General features: G+C 43.5%; 3 protein-coding genes across 6 annotated transcripts; 2 read left to right on the top strand and 1 right to left on the bottom strand.

The window, feature by feature from the left end:
• The first annotated feature begins 1,592 nt into the window (after positions 1-1,592).
• Positions 1,593-4,134, top strand: sqstm1 (sequestosome 1). 2 transcript variants are annotated; one of them, XM_078953895.1, is made up of 9 exons: positions 1,594-1,931; positions 2,370-2,465; positions 2,559-2,827; positions 2,954-3,098; positions 3,171-3,239; positions 3,309-3,445; positions 3,520-3,663; positions 3,706-3,784; positions 3,860-4,134. In XM_078953895.1, the coding sequence occupies exons 1-9, from the start codon at positions 1,763-1,765 to the stop codon at positions 4,018-4,020; spliced, it is 1,269 nt and encodes a 422-aa protein (XP_078810021.1). In that variant the 5' UTR covers positions 1,594-1,762; the 3' UTR covers positions 4,021-4,134. The 2 variants fall into 2 exon arrangements, with proteins under 2 accessions (XP_023815306.1, XP_078810021.1); XM_023959538.2 differs by having other exon boundaries at positions 1,593-1,931; positions 3,520-3,784.
• Positions 4,083-13,748, bottom strand: mrnip (MRN complex interacting protein). 2 transcript variants are annotated; one of them, XM_078953896.1, is made up of 8 exons: positions 13,516-13,748; positions 13,364-13,395; positions 11,923-11,982; positions 11,659-11,762; positions 9,938-10,010; positions 9,751-9,866; positions 9,458-9,515; positions 4,083-4,513 (listed from the first exon to the last, which is right to left on the bottom strand). In XM_078953896.1, exons 1-8 carry the CDS (start codon positions 13,598-13,600, stop codon positions 4,304-4,306), a joined length of 738 nt encoding a protein of 245 aa, XP_078810022.1. In that variant the 5' UTR covers positions 13,601-13,748; the 3' UTR covers positions 4,083-4,303. The 2 variants fall into 2 exon arrangements, with proteins under 2 accessions (XP_078810022.1, XP_023815308.1); XM_023959540.2 differs by lacking the exon at positions 13,364-13,395 and having other exon boundaries at positions 13,541-13,748.
• Positions 13,749-13,865: 117 nt separating this feature from the next.
• cfap77 (cilia and flagella associated protein 77) lies at positions 13,866-21,171 on the top strand. 2 transcript variants are annotated; one of them, XM_023959541.2, is made up of 7 exons: positions 13,866-14,002; positions 16,060-16,220; positions 16,393-16,489; positions 17,891-18,119; positions 18,197-18,290; positions 18,595-18,696; positions 21,011-21,171. In XM_023959541.2, the coding sequence occupies exons 2-7, from the start codon at positions 16,158-16,160 to the stop codon at positions 21,074-21,076; spliced, it is 651 nt and encodes a 216-aa protein (XP_023815309.1). In that variant the 5' UTR covers positions 13,866-14,002; positions 16,060-16,157; the 3' UTR covers positions 21,077-21,171. The 2 variants fall into 2 exon arrangements, with proteins under 2 accessions (XP_023815309.1, XP_023815310.1); XM_023959542.2 differs by having other exon boundaries at positions 13,877-14,002; positions 16,032-16,220.
• Positions 21,172-22,620: the final 1,449 nt, after the last annotated feature.

Below are 22,620 nucleotides of genomic sequence, written 5' to 3'. Positions count from 1 at the left end.
TGGTGGACTGGTTACAGCTTTGGAGAAAAGCTCTGAAGTGTCTGCATTGAATGTCAACAGTGATCTAGACAGAACAAAGACGAGATCACACCCACCCTAACAAAGAAACAGGAAGTCAGACTCTTCTTAAGATAAGAAACAGGTGAAAGTCAGACTCTTTGATCGTCACACTCTTCATCTGTGAAACTGTGGGAGCTTCAGATAAACGGAAGGTTTTGGGTTCCAGGTCACTAAGGTTCCAGGCTGCAGTCCTGCAGAGGTGAGCCTCTCTCAGGTCTTCAGGGTTGATGTGGTTTCTCAGGGAACCACCTTCCATGACTTCACGGTTTTTTCCTCAGTGGTCATTGAACTGGTTTTACTGACTTCATGTGACTGTGAGTCATTGTCAGCTGATTGGCTCAGGACGGTGGGTGACATCACCACAAAGGCGTGCATGAAGGCAGAGTACACAAACACACAACAGTACACACAACTGAACAAAGCATGCAAATTCCCCATGTTGGTGAATTAATCATTAAGATTTGAAGAGAAGACCTAAAGGTGGACAGAATATCAGGAGATTTCCTCATAAACATTGACTATGAATTTATCATTACTGGTAGTTTACAGATGTAATCCATTTACTACACTTCTGAAAATTGTTTTTCTTTTTTTCCCTCTGAATAGGAAAAATAACTGAAGAATTTTAGACATCAACTCCCTCTCAGTGATCCAGGACAAATAATGGTAGACATGAAAAATGCTTACAGTTAACTAATCATGAGTATTTACTAGAATACAATATATTAGTCTTCATGCAGCTATTTTAACCTTCCATTAGGTCTCTTTGGCTTTAAACAAAAAACCCTGATGATTTCAATAAACAATGGCGTTGTAGTTTTGGTTTATTTATTTAAGTAAAGTTGTATCTTAGGTTTAGATTGTTCACTTGTCTTCGATGTTATAAGGCCTGATTATTTATTATTATTTTCTTGTGACAAACTTTTTTCCTTTTGACTTGGAAGTAATCTCTAAAACAATAATAATTTTAAAGAATAAATATTACATTATAACATTAACAAGAATAACATAAAAATGTAGGCTCCTCCTTGAACAGCTGAGAAAAAATGAATTACAAATTTCAAAAACATATAACGTTTTTTTTCTCCAAAAGAAAAAATCTAATGAAGTTTAACTGTTTTAAGGAAAAAAATTCCAATGTTAAATGAATTATTTATTTAAAATAACTGACATTTTATGGTTAGTTACTAATTTCTCTTTAATGAACTTCCATAGTTTTAAATTGAAAAGATTAAATTTTTTCCCTTGTTTAGTCTGAAACACTAAAAGTACTGAAGCAGTCTAGAACTTTCCTACTAATTCTAGAAGGATCCATTCCGATGGGCCACAGGTTTGATAAACACAGGAGGACGTCTCTAGGCGATTCATCGTTTCCGTGTTTTCATGGCCGCAGTCTGCCTTCTCACGGTGACTCCGCGATGTGTGTGAACTGTCTGCTGGGATCCTGATCACGTGACACACAAGACGGCCTCTGATTGGACCTCTGGAACCGGCGTTCCTTTTACACGGACCAATCCGCGGCTGCGCAACTGTTAACAGAATCACGTCACCTGCGGAAGTAAACATAAAAGAGGCTGAAATTTATCGCTGCGTCACAAACTGGGATTTTTCTTGGACTGTTCAAGTGACGGTTTTGCGTCTGTGTCTCGGTCCTGCTCCCGGTGTCAGAACTTTGTGGTTCGGAGTCCACAGCAGCAGCAGCATGTCTGTGACGGTGAAGGCTTACCTTCTGGGGAAGGACGAGCATGTGAAGGAGATCCGCCGCTTCGCGGTGGACCAGGACGTGTCCTGCAACTTCGAATATCTCAGCAAGAAAACCGCGGCGGTCTTCTCCAACCTGATGAACTCCTCCTTCAACCTCTTCTACAAAGGTGAGCCGCATGGGCCGGGTCAGACAGAGCCGGGATCCGCTGGGTCTGATCGGAACCGTCATACTCACTAACCTGGAACCGAACTTTTTGTCAATACTTTATTAAACAGCCGCAGTAACGCGGAAGACCAACTTAGAGAAACATTCGAGTATATAGAAGGACTGTAGACATTTGAATCTGTACAAACATAATCCGCCCACTGACTTATTTAAGAAACAGCTAATTTAAAGGGATTGCTGTCACGTGACGCATGTAGCCACGCCCACAAATTTCTGTCCTTTGATTTGTGCGCAATTGAAAATATTCAGTTGATCAGGAGGCCCGAAGTTTAGACCCCCCCCCCCCCCCCCACACCCACACACAAACACAGGCGGAGTAGGTGGGACCTTATGACGTAGAGGGGAGGAGCTTCAGGTGTGATTCCGGTTTATATTTCAGATGAGGATGGAGATTTGGTGGCCTTTTCTTCTGATGATGAGCTGATGATGGGCCTGGGCTGCGTGAAGGACTCCACCTTCCGCCTCTACATCAAAGGTAAATGCACGGCCTCCTGTGTGAGATCAGAGTGACCTCCCAGCAGTCCTCCCTCACGGTTTTTTTTTTTTTTTTCTTCCTGAACTCTGACAGAGAAGAAGGAGCACCGCCGTGATTTCCCACTGCATGCCCTACCCCCTTTCATGTTTGGACACCCACCACCCCATGGCCCCCCTCATGCTCCACATCACGGCCCTCCCCCCGCCCTGCACCCTAACGTCACCTGTGACGGCTGTGAAGGGCCGGTTGTGGGAATGCGGTTCAAGTGCTCCGTTTGTCCCGACTACGACCTTTGCTCCACCTGCCAGGCTCAAGGGAAGCACACTGAGCACGCTTTGCTGCCCATCTGGCACCCCCTGCAGGTGAGTTACTCCATCTAACCATCTAATCGTCTTTCCACTTCTGTCTGGACATCGTGCTGATTTAAAAGAAAGGACTTTTTGGTCAAAGCCAAAATGCACTGACTGAACCAGAAACTGTGTCTGCAGTGGTTTCCCCGTGGAAAGTGGATGAAGAGAATGAGACACTGCATGTGGAACCAGAACCAGAATCAAAACCAAAACCCAGAGCAGCAGGAACAGCAGGACCAGCCAAGGCCATCAGCATCTTCGGGTGACGGTGGAGAACCATCAGGTGAGAGAAACTCAAAAAACGTTTGAGCCTAGGGCATTAACATGCTCCCACCTTAACCTCTGACCTCTGCAGCTTCCCAGGCTAGTGTGGACTTCCTGAAGAACATTGGGGAGGGGGTTGCCGCCATGTTGAGCCCCCTGGGTGAGTGTACATAGTGGAGTTGCTGTTTTTGGGGGACAGGCAGGAAGTGATGTCATGATTTCCATGCAGGAATCGACGTGGACATTGATGTTGAGCATGACGGGCAGAGGTCGAAGGTGAATCCACCCACTCAGGCTGGAGGGGGGGATGACAATGTGGCAATGGATGTAAACGAAGGGGAGTCTGCAACTGCTGAGAGGTCAAAGGTCAGTCTGTGTTCACTGATCAATGACTGAAATGAACGTGTCAACAACTGACCCTCGTCCCCACGTACACGCAGGCAAGCCGGGACTCTGACGAGGAGTGGACTCACCTGAGCTCCAAAGAGGTGGACCCGTCCACGGGGGAGCTGCAATCCTTAGACCCCAAGAACCACGAGTGCGAGCTGCCGTCGGGAGGGCAGCAGGGGCCCCCGTCGGGAGGGCAGCAGCCGTCGGTAGGGCAGCAGGGGCCCCCGTCGGGAGGGAAGCAGGGGCCCCCGTCGGGAGGGCAGCAGGGGCCAACAGGTCTGCGGGAGGCTGCGCTGTACCCCCACCTGCCTCAAGGTGAGTCTAGTTCTCACAAGTATCATTTGCTATGACTGTTGCCCTCTTGTAAGCTCCTCCCTCTGCCCCCCACAGAGGCGGACCCCCACTTGGTGGAGTCTCTGGCTCAGATGCTGTCGATGGGCTTCACTGATGAGGGGGGCTGGCTCACCAGACTCCTCCAGGCCAAAAACTTTGACATTGGAGCGGCTCTGGACGCCATCCAGTACGCCAAGCAGCCCCGCCCACCACAGTGACCGCACCAGCTGCTTTATTTAACCTGAGTTTCTATCTGTTCAACTGTTAATCAACTCCTTAACCTGTTTCTGTCTTTTATTAATCTGTTTCTGAACAATAAAAACATGAAGGAATCCGAGTGGGTGGAGTCTTGATACACACCTGTACTGCCAAGTGCACAGCAGGCTGCTTTTGAGAACCAAAACAGTCCAAATGAAACACTAAATGTAATTTTATATCACCTGTTTCCACGGCAACACCTCCACCAGCAGCACACTTGAACCAGACTACACATAGGAGCTGCTAGAAGTCAATACTGAAGTCTTCCTCAGTTTCGAACAGGGAGGAAACACTGAGTCCTGGGTGGGGCATGTTGGGGGCTTGACTCCGCCCACAAGCTGGAGGCTCCTCCTCTTGGATTTCGGAATCAGATTTGAGAGAGCAGGCTGAGCTAAAGGCGCGGGGATGGAAGTGAGCTTCATCAGCAGAACGTCTCATTGCTGGACCAATCAGCTGCAGATAAAGAACACAGTAGTGAAAGTTGGATGACAGAAACACCAGAACCTGAAGAGAGAACTGTTTCACTCAAAGTGACCACGTGCTAAACAGCAGCCTGATCTCTCATATTGAAAGAAAAATTCTCATTCAACAACAATCCATGAACTTTCCTTGAACTAAAAAAGGTATTTGACACAAACCCCAATATTTTCCTTGAACTCAAATATAGCATTGGAGGGAAAGCTCTTCAACGGCCAACAACTCATGTAAACGACAGTATCTACAAATAAGATCAAATCACAATTTTGGAATAGAACTTGTGGAGTAGCTCAATGGTCTGTTCTAGGACCAGTTCTTCAGTCTGTATATACATAACATTGCTAACACATCCAAAAGGTTCAAACGTATCTTCTTCTTGATACTTGGCAACAGAGACACAAACCCAAATATAATTTATTTGAATGGATGGAATTAAAACTGACCGAGTGAAGAATGTGAAATTTCTGGGAGTCATCATTGAGGGCATTACTTGGCGTTTCATAAAGTTAAGTCAGCTCTTGATAACAAAGCACCGTTTTTACGGTTTAACTCAGTTTCTTCCATTTCTAAACTACTGCATTGAAATTTAGGGAAACAGGCTAATTTGTATTCTACAAAAAAGGCAATAACGTTTATTATCACTGGCAGTAATTACACACATCTATATAATCCATTATTCAGTGAATAAAAAATATTACAATATAAAAGGTTTTTCAAATGTATATATAAAGAAGAATTGTCTGCCATATATGAACAAAGATTTAAAAAAGACAAAAGTAAATATAGTTTAAAAAGGTCGTCAGATTTTCTCTTTGCCAACATTCAGAACAAAGACAAAGGAAAGATGTGTTTCAGTTCAAGCATAAAAGAATTTAAAACAATCAGTTGAAGAAAACAAAGCACAAACTACCTTCAAAAAAACCTGTAAAAAAAGAATTGCTTCAAAAGTAACATTGTTCCTAATGCCAGACACACAAATTCAGAAAGAAGACACACACTTGCCAGTGTCCGTTATTCCAAACTGAAGGCTTTGATGTAAAGCACAGGCACACCTAAATGCAATACTGCAGAAATGCATGTATATGGCTATCACCAAAATAGTAGGAATTTCTATATAAAATGTCAAACCACAAGAAATATACACTGAATAGCCACTTTATTAGGTACACCTTGCTAGTACTGCCTTGGACCCCCTTTTGCCTTCAGAACTGCCTTAAACCACATAACCCTTGTGCTATCCTATGGGGTCCAGATGACCCCACCCTATGACCCCATTAAAAAATGATAATCCACAGTGATAATGTACGGCTAAAAAGAAGTTCCGGTCACATAGCTTAACCCTTGTGCTATGACCCCACCCTTACATTGACGTGTTCTTCCTACCATGACAAAGGTGGATAAAGGTGGAAAGATTTCATGTAATCCATGGACACCAGTGAAGATCACAAATCATTGAAGAAAAAAGGTTCAGAGCACTGTCTAGTGGGTCTAGATGACCCAACTCCCAACGTTAAAGTGCCTAGGATAGCACAAGGGTTAGATGATTCCAGCTTTATGACACGGTGCCTTATACTGCTGGAAGTAGCCATCAGAAGACGGTACACTGTGGTCAGAAAGGGATGGACATGGTCAGCAACAATACTCAGGTAGGCGTGGCATTGGAACATTGGTCAACTGGTATTAAGGGGTCCAAAGTGTGCCAAGAAAATATCCCCCACACTATTACACCACCAGCATCAGTCTGAACCGTTGATAAAAGCCACTACCATCCAAATATGGCAGCAGAAATGGAGACTCATCAGACCAGACAACATTTTTCAATCTTCTGTTGTCCAGTTTTGGTGATTCTGAGTGAATTGCAGCCTCAGTTTCCTGTTCTTAGCTGACAGGAGTGAGACCTGGTGCGGTCTTCTGCATCAAGATTGGACACGTTGTGCGTTCAGTGCGTTCACCAAAACCATCACCCTTCAAGCCAACCAATAGCCATGGCTGACAGGAGATGTCCACAGACTCTGGAGGGCACGGAACACACCTTCAGAGCTGGGAATGAAGCTGGTCTAAGAACAGCCAGGGCCAACCTGTCACATGGCATCAGGGTGGCCAAGAGGGAGCACTGCAGGAGGATGGCTGACCGCTTCAGAGACAGCAGTGACACCAGGAACCTGTGGCAGGGCATTCAGACCATCACGGATTACAAGCCCGCCCCCCAGGCCTGCGACGACTCAACCCCTCTGCTGGACCAGCTAAACACCATCTTTTGCCACTTTGAGGAAGACACCAGCACCCCAGCACATAAGACTCCTCCCCCTCCCAGTGACCTGGCGCTGACGCTATCACATGAGGTGCTCACTGGGAAGGATAAAATCACAGAGAGCCCCAGGACCTGACAACATTCCTGGCTGTGTCCTGAGGAACTGTGCTGATGAGCTCACAGATGTCATCACCGACATCGTCAACCTCTCACTGAGCCAGGCTGTTGTCCCGTCATGTTTCAAAGGCACCACCATCATCCCGGTCCCAAAGAAGTCTTCTCCGTCCTGCTACAACGACTACCGCTCGATCGCTCTCACCCCCATTCTCATGAAGTGCTTTGAGCGGCTGGTCATGCAGCACATCAAGTCTACCCTCCCCCCCACTCTGCCCACTCTGGACCCCTACCAGTTTGCATATCGGTCTAACCGTTTGACCGATGATGCCATCTCCACAGCCCTCCATTCAGCCCTCACTCACCTGGAAACAAAAGACTCATGTCAGAATGCTATTCATTGACTTCAGTTCCGCTTTCAATACAGTCATCCCCCAGCAGCTCATCCACAAGCCGGACAAACCTGGACTCAACACCTCCCTGTGTAACTGGCTGCCAGACTTTCTGACAGGGAGACCACAGGCAGTTCATGTCGGCAGCAACACCTCCAGCACCATCACAATGAACACAGGGGTCCCCCAAGGATGTGTGCTGAGCCCCCTTCTCTTCACTCACTGACTCACAACTGCACCTCAACATCAAGCTCCAACCTCTTCATCAAGTTTGCGGATGACACAACAGTGGTGGGTCTCATCAACAACAACGATGAGACCACCTACAGGAGTGAGGTGAACAGGCTGGCTCTGTGGTGCAAAGACAACAATCTCCACCTGAATGTGGAGAAGACAAAGGAGATGGTTGTGGACTTCAGGAGAACTCACACCCAGCACGCTCCACTGATCATCAATGGTGCTGCTGTGGAAAAGGTGAGCTGCACCAAGTTGCTGGGGGTACACATCTCCTATGACCTGTCTTGGAACCTCAACACTGTATCACTGGTCAAGAAAGCCCAACAACACCTGTACTTCCTCCACAAACTGAAGAGGGCCAGAGCTCCTCCCCCCATCATGCAGACCTTTTACAGGGGCGCCATCGAGAGCATCCTGTCCAGCTGCATCACCATGTGGTACGGAGCCTGGACCGCGTCCTGCCGGAAGACTCTGCAGCACATTGGAGAAACAGCTGAGAAGATCATCGGGGTCCCTCTCACTGGCCTCTCGGACATTTATCATCCCGCCTCTCCCGCAAGGCCATGAGGATTGCAGGGGACCCCTCCTACCCGGGGACCCCTCCCACCCATCCCAGAGACACTTCTTCCTGCTGCCATCAGGGAGGAGACTGCAAAGTCTCCAGGCCAGAACCAGCAGATTCAAGGACAGTTTCCTCCATCAGGCGATAAGGAAACTCAACTTCCTCCCCGCCCTCCCCCCTCTGCCCCCTCCACTCCCTGCTTCAAACTCACACTGAAAACTTTCACGCCTGTTCAGAACATCATCTTCACCAAAGACCGCCATCACAGACTCATCTACTCACTGTTCTTAGCACTGTTGTCACTTTCAACTGCCACTTTAACCATCTCATTGCTCTTTTGCACTGTTTAGATTACTCTTCTTCTTATTATCATTATTACTGTCATTTTATCTATTTTATTTTATTTATTATTTTATAAGCTGCTTACACTGTGGGGCGAGAGAAAAGCAATTTCATCTGTGCTGAATGTCTTGTGTATGCAGCATATTTGACAATAAAGCTGACTTTGACTTTTTACCTCTGTTTAGCCGTGTATATGACTGAAAGGTCCTATCTGCACTTTTCTTTCCTTTCCTTCCTTTATTTTTAAATCAGTTTTCAATTTTTTTTTTCTTTTCTTTTAAAGTAAATTTTATGTTGATTATTTCTATGATGTATTGTGATTTTAATGCATTTTTCTGTTTTGTGAAGCACCTTGAATTACTTTGTGTATGAATTGTGCTATACAAATAAACTTGCCTTGCCTCTTCTGCAGACATCGGTTGGAACCAGTGGTTCTTTGAGTTCCTGTTGTCTTTCTATCAGCTGGAACCAGTCTGGCTGTTCTCCTCTGACCTCTGACATCAAGAAGACATTTCGGCCCCCAGAACAGCTGCTCACTGGATATTTTCTCTTTTTTGGACCATTCTTTGTAAATTCTAGTGATGGTTGTGGGTGAAAATCCCAGTAGATCAGCAGGTTCTGAAATCCTCAGACCAGCCCGTCTGGCACCAACAACCATGGCACGTTTAAAGTCACTTCAATCACCTTTCTTCCTCATTCTGATGCTCGCTTTGAACTGCAGCAAATCGTCTAGACCATGTCTACAAGTCTAAATGTATTCAGTTGCTGCCATGTGATTGGATGATTAGAAATTTGTGTCAATCATGCAGTTGGATACGCGCACGTGCACACACAAACGCACGCGCGCACACACACGCACACACACATTAAAAGACTTTAAAAATCCTCCCTGATACTCAGCACTAAGGTTTGGATGGGGGGGGGGGGGGGGGGGTACAACACCAAGTCTCAGTGTTGTGTGAGTATTTCTAGATGACTGAGCTCAGCATGTCTGATCTCTCTGATAGAGCTCTGCAGCTCACCTGAGAGTCTTCGTCTCCTCCTCCTGTGTGTGGAAGCTCCTCTGCCCTCCTCCTCTTCCTGTTAGGAGTGACACGTGTGATCACTGTTCAGAACTCCTTCCACTGGTTCTGTCTAGATTTTCAGATGTTTTTCCATCTTTGTCACTCAAAAGGTGAGCCGATGACATAACTGGATGGTCAAAGTGATGATGAGGCCTGTTGCAATGAACTGAAACTTTCTCATAAAGCTTGAGTGTGAGGACAGAGCCAGCCCAAAGAGGAAACACCAACTCAGGTAATCGTCACAGCTGTACCTGCTGCTACAGAGCTGCTTTGTAGCCTCAGACCCCGCCTCCTCCTGCTGTGGGGACTCTGGCTCCGCCTCTTCACATGTCTTCAGGTACTTGCTCCACCGACTCCCCAGGCTCACCTGCAGCCAGCCAAACTGGAAGTCAGAAAGAGCCCATTTTATGGATCCTGCTGTAAACACACCCATCTCACCTCCTTGGCCGCCGCCACCTCCACCTCCACCTGCTGCTCCCCCTCCTCCTCCTCCTCTTCATCCAACTGAGCCCTTTCACAAAAAGCCGGTATTTCACAAAATGGAAATGCTGACAAAGTTTAGGCTGAAATGATAGAAATACAGGCTCAACTTTCCAAAGCTGCACAGACTGCTGTGGTCACAGTCTGACGTGAACCTGGACTGGAGCAGACGTACCTGAAGAACCTCTGAGCTCAGTTCAGGCTCCTCCCACCTGAGAGTCTGCCGGATTTCTCAGAATCTGTTTTATTTCCTTTTTTATGGAAATTGTCTCAAAGTGAAGACCAGAGGGAATTAATATATAAGCTGTTTTATAAAAGATGTTTGAGTTCTATACATTTTAAATGATAAAGGTTAAGCAGAACCAAACAACAGAATGGATCTCCAGTTGAACATTTTGGCTTCAGAGTCTTGATTGGGATTTTTAGGACATTTTTTACAAATACGATCTTTCATTTTCCTGAAAGATTCCTAATGCATTTCTGTTTGATGAAGTAAACCTGCGTTTGAATTTGTTTTTGTGTCAGACATAATGCTGGTCATATTTCATCACAGAACATTCAGAAATCCTTTGTTATGATTTCGTAACCTTCTTGTTGTTTAGACTGCATCTGGTTTAAATAAGTTTCATTTCAGCTGCAGGATCTGGACACATTCACTTTTCATCATGGACAGCTGTGGAAAAGGGTCAGAGCTGATCACCGGATTTTGGTGTTTTACACATGTTCTTGTAGCTTTTTTCTGATGATGGGGACAGAAATAAAGATAATGTATTCGTAATTCTGAGTATTTCCTTATTCAATCAGGTTCAGACCCCCCAAAAAAATCAATTTGAAAATAGATCTTGTGACATAAAAGTATGCAGGTGGGGCCACAAGCTCAGTGTCTGCTCTGCATTTGGGAGAGAGAGGGCTTACTCACAACTCAGGGGTGAATTTCTGAAGAACGCCTGCTGCTCTGCAGAAACTATGTTCTAGAAAACGACTCGGGTTTTTGGATTTTGACTAAAAGCAGCATCAATCATCATAATTAAAAGACCACTGGGAACGCTTTGTAAATGGATCCAAAGAGGATCGGAGTGGAACTTCGGAGTGGAAAGCTGCAGAGCTGTTTTCAGAGCCTGTGCAGGTTTACAGATCTGTGTCAAGACGTTTGAACCAAATGAGCTAATTTCACATCTTTCTGTAACGCTCAGGAACAAGGCAAAAAAAGAACAAAAAACTAGTACATTTTAGGAATACGGCTGAAGATTTTTCACAATCTTGACATCGTCTTCTGGACGTTTGACAGGACTCCTAAATACTTGAAAGTATTTCTGCATTCTAGTTTTTAGACCTTTAGCTCCATCAGGACATCTCCACTGGCACTTTAGTTTTTCCTAACTTTATTCTTAGTTTCGTAAACATTTGTTCTCTTATGCTTTTTGCTTCATATTTGACCATTTACTGATATTTCTAACAGTTTTAGATGTTTCTAGCATTGTTTATTAAGGTTCTGCTGCTCCTCCCCTCCTGTTTTGCTCCAATAGGTTTGGATAGGTTGAACATTAGGAGATGAGGAGATTCTCTTTCTCCAGTTTCACGTCGTTTGTCAAAGAAGATAAACGAATCAACACCGACTTCCATCCTTCAGGCAGACAAGTTTTCCCAGACCAACAGAGAGGAGATTTGGAGCTGGTTACTGTGATGCCCAGGTGCAGTGTTCTTCCTCCATCATGGCTCCCCTCATGGCGTTTAACGTCTGAACGTGACGACGGCAGTCAGCGCCGGATCCTCGCCCAAACTCCTGCCAATCAAAATGACCCCGACTTAAATCTCTCTGCACGCGTGTTACATGTAAGAGATATACAGCATCTGTCTTTGGTGTCATGGCTGCAGCTCAGGATGTGGGTCCAACAGAATCCTGGCTCTGCTGCAGTTCTAGAGAAGCTCAGGTAACATCAGACCTTCAGCAGGGACTGCTTCTGTCCACACAGTTTGCAGAGCCACTTCTTCACCTTCTTCACCTGGTAGACACAGAAACATGCAGTGGCTGCATCATCATCAGGGACAGTCACAATGGAAGGAGATCAGCAAAAACCTCTGCAAAGCTTTCTTCTTTTAAACGACAGCATCAGTTACACAAACCTACAAAAGAACAAGTCTGTTATGTGTGAGAGTTTAACCCCTATGAACCTAGAGCAAGGACAAAAATGTCATCCATTGGGCAGATTTCCTAAAACAAAGGTTTGAAGGTTTGGATATGTCAGAAATATCAACCATCTGAGCACGTAGCTTTTATGTTCAGTAAGACTTATCTAGCATTATCCAGACCCGAGTCACCAGAGCAGCAGCCTTGGCAGAGATCCTCAGACCTTCCTCTCCAAGGAAACTGCCTCCCGTTCTGCTAGTGGAAGCCAAAACATCGTCCCTCCTGCATGTCCTGTGTCTTCTCTGGGGGATTCTCCTGGAGGGATAAGTCCAGAACCTCCCCAGGATGTATCTGAAAGAGCTGACTGAGCCATCTCAGGTGGGATCTCAGTATGGGGCAGCAGCTTTAGAGGTAGAGGGTCATCCTGGATGACTGAGCTTCTCATCTCATCTCCCACGCCGTTTCCAAACTCATTTTAGTCGCTGGTATCTTGAAACTCATCATTTCAGTCATGACCCACGGCTCATCACCACAGGTGAGAGTGGGAACACAGTAAATACAGTAAATCAAGAGCATTACTGTAGCTGCTGCATCATATGCCTGTCAGTCCCACGTTCCATCATGAATAGACTCCAAGATACTTAAAGCTCTCACCAAACCAAACACCTTCTAGTCCTTGGTTGCACCTACAAAGTCTGTCCAGAAACATTAAGAACAGAACCAGAAACAAAAGGAATACCTGCTGGAGTCCATCACGCAACAAACCAAACAAACAAAAACAAAAAGCAGGAGTTAGAATTGTGGGCAGGATTGTTGGTGAGGAATAAACCCATCCAAACTTCTCTTCATCAATCTGTTTTACCAGCTCTCCCCCTAGCTAACAGCCCCTCATACCCCCAACCTAACATTAGCAGTGCAACTAAAATAATGAGCAATATCAGATCTATCCATCCAGTTTAGATCCAGATTCCAGCTCAGACGAGGAAAACAAAGACCTTCATGGATCTATTTGCAAGTAGATGCATCAGAATGGAGCAGAGCAGGGGGACCACTAAGCATATTTTTAAAGTCACAAATAGAGCATTTTTGTCTGCTCCTGTTTCACAAAGATTTGAATAAATAAATACTCGGAAATATTAATATTAATTTTCTTTGCAAGTCCTCCATTAAATCATTATCAGAAAAATGCAATCTCTTACTTCCGCTTTACTGTATGTTCAAGAAATTATTTATCATTTTACAAAAATGAAACAAACCTTATTCTGTGTCAGGCTGTGAATATATTTCACTTGTAATGGGTTAAAAATAAGAAGAACATTTAGTAATTCCTCAAGCCAAGCAGCTTATCGATTACTATATCACTGCCAAACTGTTTTCTTGGTGGGAGGATCGCTTTGCTCGCGTTAACCTGCTGTGCTGTGGTCAGAAGTCACCTGTTGGACCTGGAAGCTCTGACAGCTGAAACACCTGACCACGTGGAATTCCTGCACCATGGCCGACCCCCAGCTGTTCCAGTTCTTCCCCGACTCGGTTCTGCTCTGGTACGGCAGCCGTTTGGCTCGAATTTTTCTGCTTTTCCAACAGTCGCGTTTCGCGGGATTCAGGAGAACTTCAAAGCTTTGCTACGTCACCTGAGAATTTCAGCGTCCTGCGTTTTGACAGCGCCCTCAACCGGCCGGAGGACGAAATAAACCCCTTATTTATTTATTTATTTATTTATTTATTTATTTATTTATTTATTTATTTATTTATTTATTTATTTATTTACTCATGACTCCTTGGGGAATATTTTTGGCCTCATCAAGGTCATTGAGCGCAGCGGGCTTCCGTAGGTTTGGATCCGTGCCAATGGTTCGTGTTGCCATAACAACAGAAGACACCGACACGACACCAAAGTGAGTCCTTTTTCTGTTTAACTCCCTTTTGTTGAATCTGATGATGAAGTTTCTTAAACCCAAAGATAATTTTTAAATTGTCGTTTATTTACATTTTATCTGCTAGATCAGTGGTTCTGTAGCCTCTCCTAATATTCAGTTATCATTCTCTTTCACTAAAAACGGGAATTTTCATCTAAAAATACTCATTTTATATAAATGAATTACAATAAAAAAGCAGTTTATTTTTGTCTTCATTCAAGTGCAGTGAGGTCAAAGCGAACACTAAAGTCAACATTTATGCTGAGAAGAAACTACAGCAACTAACTCAAGGAGAAAAACTAAACCGTCTGAACCTAAAGAGTCAAAGTAATGCAAAGTTTCACCACTTTTAGTGGAGGCAGACTCCGTCCTTAACCTCATTTGGAAATGTTTAAGTCAAGTTTCTCTTAAATGTCAACACAAAGAGGATGTTCTCTGATGAAGCATGGCTAGGTGTTGTTTTTTTAGAGTGGAGTATTCTTTACATGTGTTGGGTCCAAAAGCCAGTGTGTGTGTGCATTTTTTTATTTTTTTATTTAGTTTCAAACTTCAGTCTAAAGGTTATTTAATAATTCTGAAGAGTATAGCAGTTTATTTTTTGTATTGCTTGTTTTTCATTTTTTGAGATTGATTGGAGCAGACTAGAATTAAAAACTAAACCTTGGTCTGGCCTTAGTCACGAGTATAATTGTCCACTTGCTCCACCTCAGAGGGGATTCTGTTGCTTTCTTCCTAAGGAAACAGTGAGCCACTTCAGCTGCAGTGCAACTGTCTCACTGTTTGCTGTAGTCCACTCTGCTAACATTGTTCACATCAGTTTCACTGTGGACTTTGTGCTTCAGCAGAAATGAAGCAGTTTGGTGCTGTTTCCTGCTCGCTCCAGAAGGCACCGCCTCATGTCCATCTTGTACTTAAGAGGAGACAGTCCTCCATGTTTAAGCTCATTGTCACAACAGCCCAGACTGTCTGCAGTATTGTTCTAAATCTATGTAACAGATTTCAAATGGCCTAAATAATTTGACCACTTTTACATCATTTAGTTTACTTTCAGCTTATAAGAAAATAGAAAAGAAAAAAATATATATATATTCTATATATACTCCCTTGTGTCTAAACAAAGAACCACTGTGAAGCATAAAAATGACAATACTCTGATTATGCAAGTGTGAATCCAGTAAACCAAAGCTGTTTACTGAAGAAACAGAGCACAAACTCTTTAAAGAGTGATTTAAAAGTTTTAAAATGTAGAAAAAAACCTCAAACAACAAAAACAATGTAATCATTATGATGAAAAAAAGGGTGTTACAGCAAAGCTGGAGAAAAATTCGGGTGACTTGGGGATTTAGCAGCAGAAGGTGAAGAACAGTTGAAACTACAAAAAAAAAGATAACTTTGTTTTTTTCAGAAGAGAATAAAAATGTTTTTTATGAGTTAATCAGAAAAAACGTGACCAGGCAGAACACAGGACCGGACTCAGATGCAGAGCTTAAGGATTTAATTGCTTGATTCAGATTCAAGAGATGAGCTTGCTTTGGCAGGTGAAAGCACGTGACAAACAGGCACAGGATAAAGGGAAACACAGGCTATAAATACATGAGGAGGGGAAGCACAGGTGGGAATGATCAGGGATGATGAGGCAGACTCAGGTGTGAGGAACAGACAAGGCAGGAAGGGGAAGGTCTGGAACGAGAGGTAGGTTAGACTTTCAAAATAAAACAGGAAACCCCACACGAGACAACAGGAAGCTTGACGAGACATGACAAGACGTGAAGTGGATAATGCTGATAACTGATCAATAATTCACTCAGTAATCCTAAAATGCTACAAAAGCTGCTCTGTTCCATGGCTGCCTTGAAGGGCTTTCCCTCAAATGTATCTGTGTGCACGTGTGTATGAGGACAGTGAGCATTTACTGTATGACTAAAGACCAGGAAGAATGGGCAGTGTTTCGATTAAATCGTGAATAATAGCAAACAATCTGATGTGTCACTTGAAAAATTCATCACAGATTCACCTGAGCCTTCCTCTGACCTCAGAAACCAGCCTGAAGCCTGAGGATCAGTAGCTGTGACCTATCATTGTTCAGCAAACTCCTTGCCTTCATCACCTTTCACTGTCAGCTTTACAAAAGAGCATGTCATCACCGAGGCTGGGCGTGGTCAGAAAGTCCATGCTGACCAACCCGCTGCTAATCAAGGTGAGTCACATGACATTGTTCAGACTAACTCAAAGATGTGATTGCGTCTGTTTCAGTGAGAGAGCCGCTCTTGCTGCTTCAGAAGTTCTCCAGTGTAATTTGAGAGGATTTTGGCCATAAATTCAATGTTGGTTAATTGTAACACCCCCACCCCCCACCCCTTTGTGTGCAGCCCCCCCTAGGCAGAGCCTGTTCCAGGGGTCTGTTTTTTCCTGAACCAGACGTCCCATGTGGAATCAGGTCTCACTGTAATGGAAGCGTGGCTGAAGGTAAGCCTCGCTCGTATCTACAGCAGAAACGGTGGCTCTGGAGACCTTCCTTGGAACGGACTGGGACTCTGTGCCCATAATTGACACTATGCTCAAGGGAACTTCCTGCACGCTGAAGGGCTGCATGAGTGAAAGTGCCACCAACAATACAAGGCTCAGCACATTCACACATTGATATTTCACAGCCATTCTCCCAGCCTCCAGACATTCAGTTCCCACAATCCCTTGTGACAAATCTACTGCTAGCATGTTCTCACAGCTACGGACCAAAACAATACTGAAAGATGTCTAACATTTCATGAAGTTATTGTGGGAACCCTGTGGTGCAGAATAACATACAAACACTTGGCCAAATACTTAGTATTTTCCACAACAATACTATTGGAAACTGAGGACTGTGGTGCTGTGCACCAACAAGCTTGTGTCTGAGACATAAAGACAGAAGGTATACATCTAAGGAAAATGGAACCATATTCACATCCACATGGAGTTTGATAATGAGAAGTAGGTTTTTTCTGGTGGTGTCAGTCTGTCAGGACTACCATAAGTGAAAAATATTGTCACCAAGTTTTGTTAGGATTTATGGGTTTATTGGAATGGTTTGCAATTTGTCTTATTTACATAATATATGATATAAACAAAAAACCAATAAAAAAAAGAATAGGCAGAATTTATGAAGCTCACTAGATGCCTAAGAGTTGGAGTTGTTTGTCAGATGGGATGGCGACATTCTTAAATTATATTAAGGCTTCTGATGCTGCTGTTTGAGGAGGTGAATACATACTAACTCATACACAGAGATTTGAATAAAGTCCTTCTTCAGAGAGCAGTCTCTGTGAATCTTTAGCGTCCTCTCCTTAAGGAACCCTGAATATGTATGTCAGGAAAACAAAATTCCTGGTGCATGTCAAAGATGGAGCCTGTCTGCTGCCCAGTTTCAGATGAAACACTGGTACGATCAAAATGCGAAAGAGAGAAGCTTAAACTCTGAGAATGAAGTCCTGGTTCATGAACGCTGTCACGTTCTGCTTAACCGGCAAGGTGCATTGGGCCTTATACTGTTTAGAGGTGATAATTGTCCGCAATTACTTTATTACTACCCAATAGCAAGCACAGATTATGCTAAGTTGACGTGCTGAAGCCCTGTTTTAGTTGCCAGACAGCTTTACCTTTACAGAGCAGGGATTCTGTCTTACTGCCTACAGCTATCTCAGTGGTGCTGTCCAGTGCTGAAAGGGCCACAAGCAGGAATGGCTGGGGTAGTTACAAGGAGGACTGGTCTGCCATACCTGCTGTCCAGTGCTAAAAGTGGGAACACTGTAGGGGATGTTGAACCAAAGTCCCCCTTTCCCAGTTCTGAAAAACTTTGCAGTGCTTTACTATTTGCATGTCTGGTTTTAGTTCTGTCCCACTGGGAGGTGCAACCCCGCCCCAAGGAGCTCCTTCAAAGTACAAACTTTATGTCTCTAAACCGGGATGCTGTGAGAGCCGGTGTGGTGACGTCCAAAGAGATGAGTCAGTACCGGGCCCAGAGGGCCAAAGCCCCCATCCAGAGCTGGAGCTCTTCGAAAGACAACCCCAACGCTTCAGGACGCTCAGTGCCTGACATTATGTTTGGAGTAACACACAAGTAAGAACCATCACTGATTAATCCAGTCCATCACTGATCACTCCAGACTGACTGATGACCAATCAATGCGTCTTCAGGCCATCCGACAAAATGGCAGACCTCCTCTCCCACACCTATGGCCACCTCTGGCTGGAGAAGGAGCTAAGCAGACCCAGAGAACCTGGAAAAAGGGTAAGAGAGTAAAATTTAGGAAGTTCAAACACCCACACGGTTGGTTTTTCCACAATTAAATCACAAAAACATCTCAGATTTGGATAAATTAAAAGTGGATCTTAACATTTTTGGAAACACAAAAAACCCTGGGAAAAAAATCAAAGTAAAGAAAACCTTCTATCAAAGTTTAGGCTTCTTCAATTCAACTCATCAGTTTTCCCCCACCTGCCAGCAGCCCCCCTTTGTTACATTTAATATTATGCCACATAACAGGTTAGTTTATGACTGTGTTGCTAACACTAATGCGTTTTGGTGCTTCTAGGTCAAACCTCTTGTTCCAGCAGAAACCAGAACCGTCTTGTTGAGGAAGAGCAGATCGCTGCCGATCATAAAACAGCCTGTCAAACTGCCTGAGTTTGCACAGGTACTGCACACATACAACTACATAAACACTCACATGCGTCCTTACAAGGCAGACAAACAGTACTGAAACAGACACAACTGTGAAGCCAGTTCCACCAATCTCTGAAGGGTTGCTTGTACAGAGCTGGGGAGAAAAGCATTTCTTCACTCTCCCCTGCAACCTGGAACATTTTACAGAAAGATTGGAAGCTGATTTAAAATGCGACCAAAGGACTTAGAGCAGGGGTTCTCATATTGTGAAAAATATGTATTGGCGAGGAGAAAAGGCACTTTCAAGCTAAATGAACAAATGCTTACTTTGTCGTTCCTCAAGGGCTGGATAAAGTCATGTGCCTTATTTGCAAGCAGATAAACGCTCAAAGAATTCAATATAAATCGTCACTATGTTACAAATCATAAAAACTATGACAAATTTACCAGCGATGAGCACAACAATGAGCTCCAACAACTACAACAAGGCTATGCTGCACAGCAGATGTTTACAAAGATGTGGCTTTAGAAATGGCCCGGCATAGCAAACCCTTACGTGACGGGGAGTTTGTAAAAAGAACAAATGCTGAAAGTAGCTGACATTGTTTGTCCAGAGCAAAAGAAAATCTGTCAAATGATACAATTACTAGACGAGTAGAAGATCTGGGCAGCAACCTCCAACAGCATCTGGGAAAACATCTGGAGGGCCTGGTTAACTGTACAAATGACACTTGGTCATTAAAGTTACAACTTTTTAGGTTGAATCATTTTTTTCACCATAATTGGCCCCTAGTCTGATGTTGAGTTCCTAATTTGATAGATTGAAAGTTGGTGGATGAGCAAAGTAATAACCCAGAATGGTTAAAGAAAAATGTTTTAATCTCAGGTAAAGACTTAAGATGAACTGTTCAAGACTAGTTTGGATAGATCAAATTGGCTGTTACGATCACATGCAGATATCTTTCAGAACACTATTGGTAGACCTCTAATAGAGGAACAAAATAGATTTGTCTGAGATGCCTAGTAGAAATCTACAAAATTACAAAACATGAACATAATTTTTATTATTATTACTATTATTTATTGGCACCTGCCACTGAGAGGATGTGCTGAAAGATGAACAGCAACATTCCTCAAAAGTCTGCAGGGATTCTTGTTATCAGGAGTTTCTTTTTCAGTGAATTTCTGTTTTCGTAAATCCTTCATTGTAGTCATCCAGTGTTTTACTCATCAAAAATATGGATTTGGAAGTAACAAACCCCCTTAGGGGCTTAAAGTGACTTTTGTACTTTTGCCATCCTATTGTTAGTAGATGCAATCTCCAAAGAGGATTTTCATGGCCTTAAAAAGCATTCCTCATTAGTGAACCTCATTAGTGAACTCACAGTTCTTCCTAATTGTCTCATCACAATGTCTTGTAGCATGCAGCAAACTATATAATCCCACTATAGAGAATAGAGGACTGGCTACGCAGTACAGCCCTTAAATGGCTTAACTTCATTAAAACTGTGTCACAGACAAAATCTTGACCTGTGTGGTCCCCCAGGGATTCATCTTGGGACTTCTTTTTTATCTTTACATGCATTTCATTTCAGGCCAGCTAACACACAACAATCATATATCCTTCTGAATATATGCAGATGACACTCTGAATAAATTACTCTCAAATCAGATGAACCAGTGGACTCACTCTGTCATGGATTCAGCGGACAAGAGGAGCAGAACAACATTCTGCAGTTAAACAGACAAAACTGAGATGATCATATTTGGCCTAGAGAGACACAGAGATAACGTTAGCCTTCCCCTTTAGTCAGGTTAGAAATCTAGACATAATGAACATCTTGAACTTTACCACATTAAATCTGAAACACCATCTGCTTTTACCATCTTAAAAACATCAGATCTATCCAGTCTAAACCAGATATAATGAGACCTTTTCACATGTTTATCTCCAGCCAGTTTGACTACAGAAATGGTCTGCCCATAGTTTTGAATAAGCTGACATCTCATGACAGCAAGTGTTGAAAAACTTCATCAGCATTGCTAACCTAGTTAAGATGCAGACACGTTTTAACTTTAACAACCTATATCTGAACTTGGTTAATCATATGCAAATTGTAAAAATATTTTAGACTTTTACCTTTATAAGTACATACGGAGGAGTTTTGATCATACTAATTCAAAACCATGAAAATAAAAAGTGGTTAGATGAGTGTGCAAGTAAAGATAACATCTTTTAAACTTCACTGTTCTCCCCTAGATACTTTAATGTAACATAATTATTGCAGATTGTCAATGAAATACTGTTGTTGCTGCTTTCTTTTCATTTTCTGCTTCCCCTGCAGGTGGCGCCAGCTCTTAACACCTTCAGGGATCCAAAGGACCGTGAGCAAGCCCTCAGAGCTCATTAGTTCAGTTTTGTGCCCAGGAAGAATTCTCCAAACTGATTTGAAGGATATACTGACTCCCTATTTTAATAAATGATGAACTGTCTTTTTGCTGCAAATTCTCATGGTTAGTCTGTGTGTTTCAGCAGAAACTAGACAAAGTTCAGACAAACACACAAATCTTACAGACAATTAATACGTTTGGATGGCCTACATATCCGCTACAAACTATCTCACTAGGGTAGGGTGACATCAGCTAAATTGGGCCATCAGGTAAAATGGGCCATTTAAGATTAGAGGTCAGCTCTTAAAAATTAACAGTCAATGAATGCCAATAAATTCAAACTGTGGCCACTGCAGTACTTAACATATAACAATGATTTGATTGGTCTATGGTTGCTATGGTGGGTGGGGCAAAGCCTCAAAGTAACACTGCACCAGAAAACTTCACGGTGAGTGAACCTAACATACCTAATCATAGCTGTTATTGATAGGGTTGATAAGTTAATAAAAAACTAAAGTATATGTATAAATAATGACGTAAAATACCTGTCCAACCCATACAATCAGTAAGACTCCAACTACTATTGTGGCCAAGACCAAAGAGCTGTCCAAAGACACTAGAGACCAAATTGAAGACCTTCACAAGGCTGGACAGGGCTACAAAAAAGGGATACGGGGCAATTTCCCTAGCAGCTTGGTGAAAAAAAGATCCACTGTTGAAGCAATTATTAGAACTGGAAAAAGCTAAACATGACTGTCAATCTCCCTCATACTGGAGCTCTATGCAAGATCTCACCTTGTGGGGTCTCAGTGATCCTAAGAAAGGTGAGGACTTAATCCAAGATGAGCTGGTCTTCTTAGGCCTCCGTCGGTCAGTGTTGACCATGGATGACATGTCCTAGCTCTCGCGCTTTGGTGGTCAGAGGTCGGATACTAGCCAGGGTGGTGTAATATGGAGGACAGACTATCGCCCACATAGCGGGTCCCCCCTCTCCACGTCATCAATGGATCCAAAGAAACAGCAAGGCTGCTACAGTTTGGCATCGGCGCCGTCGCAGGAGTTGCCAGAGCATGGCTGCAAGCAGCGTCGAGCTACCTTAGGTACTCCTCGAGGTTTACTCCTGAAGCCTTTTCCATGGAAGAATATAGCCGCAAGGCAGCAGAGCTGGTCAATGACCTGAAAAGAGCAGTTTGTAAGGTTATTGTTGGTAATACACTAGACGTCATGGTTTAAAATCACACATGGCTCTGAAGGTTCCTCTGCTTACTGTGTTCTCAGTCACTTTGGTGCACTTCTCACAACAGTCAGTGCAACCTCCACAACATTTGGTCATTTGGGCACAACTATGTGGCCATTTCATGTTTATTCCATCCAATAGCAAATGCTTTTGGACACAGAGCAGTTGATTACGTACACACATACATTTTACAAAATGATCACTTTTGACTTGCTCTTCATCATTATTAATTTGTTTTTATCATGTCAAAATTAAGTATACTTTTACAGGCTGAATAGTCATTGTTTCTACAACTAATAGTCTTCATTTGATTGCTTTTGTCATGGC

Source organism: Oryzias latipes, chromosome 10 (genome assembly GCF_053564925.1).
Source record: "Oryzias latipes strain Hd-rR chromosome 10, Olatipes_Hd-rR_3.1".
Taxonomy (NCBI): Eukaryota; Metazoa; Chordata; class Actinopteri; order Beloniformes; family Adrianichthyidae; genus Oryzias; species Oryzias latipes.
Note: the sequence above shows the minus strand (reverse complement) of the source record. Positions and strands in the feature narration are given on the sequence as shown.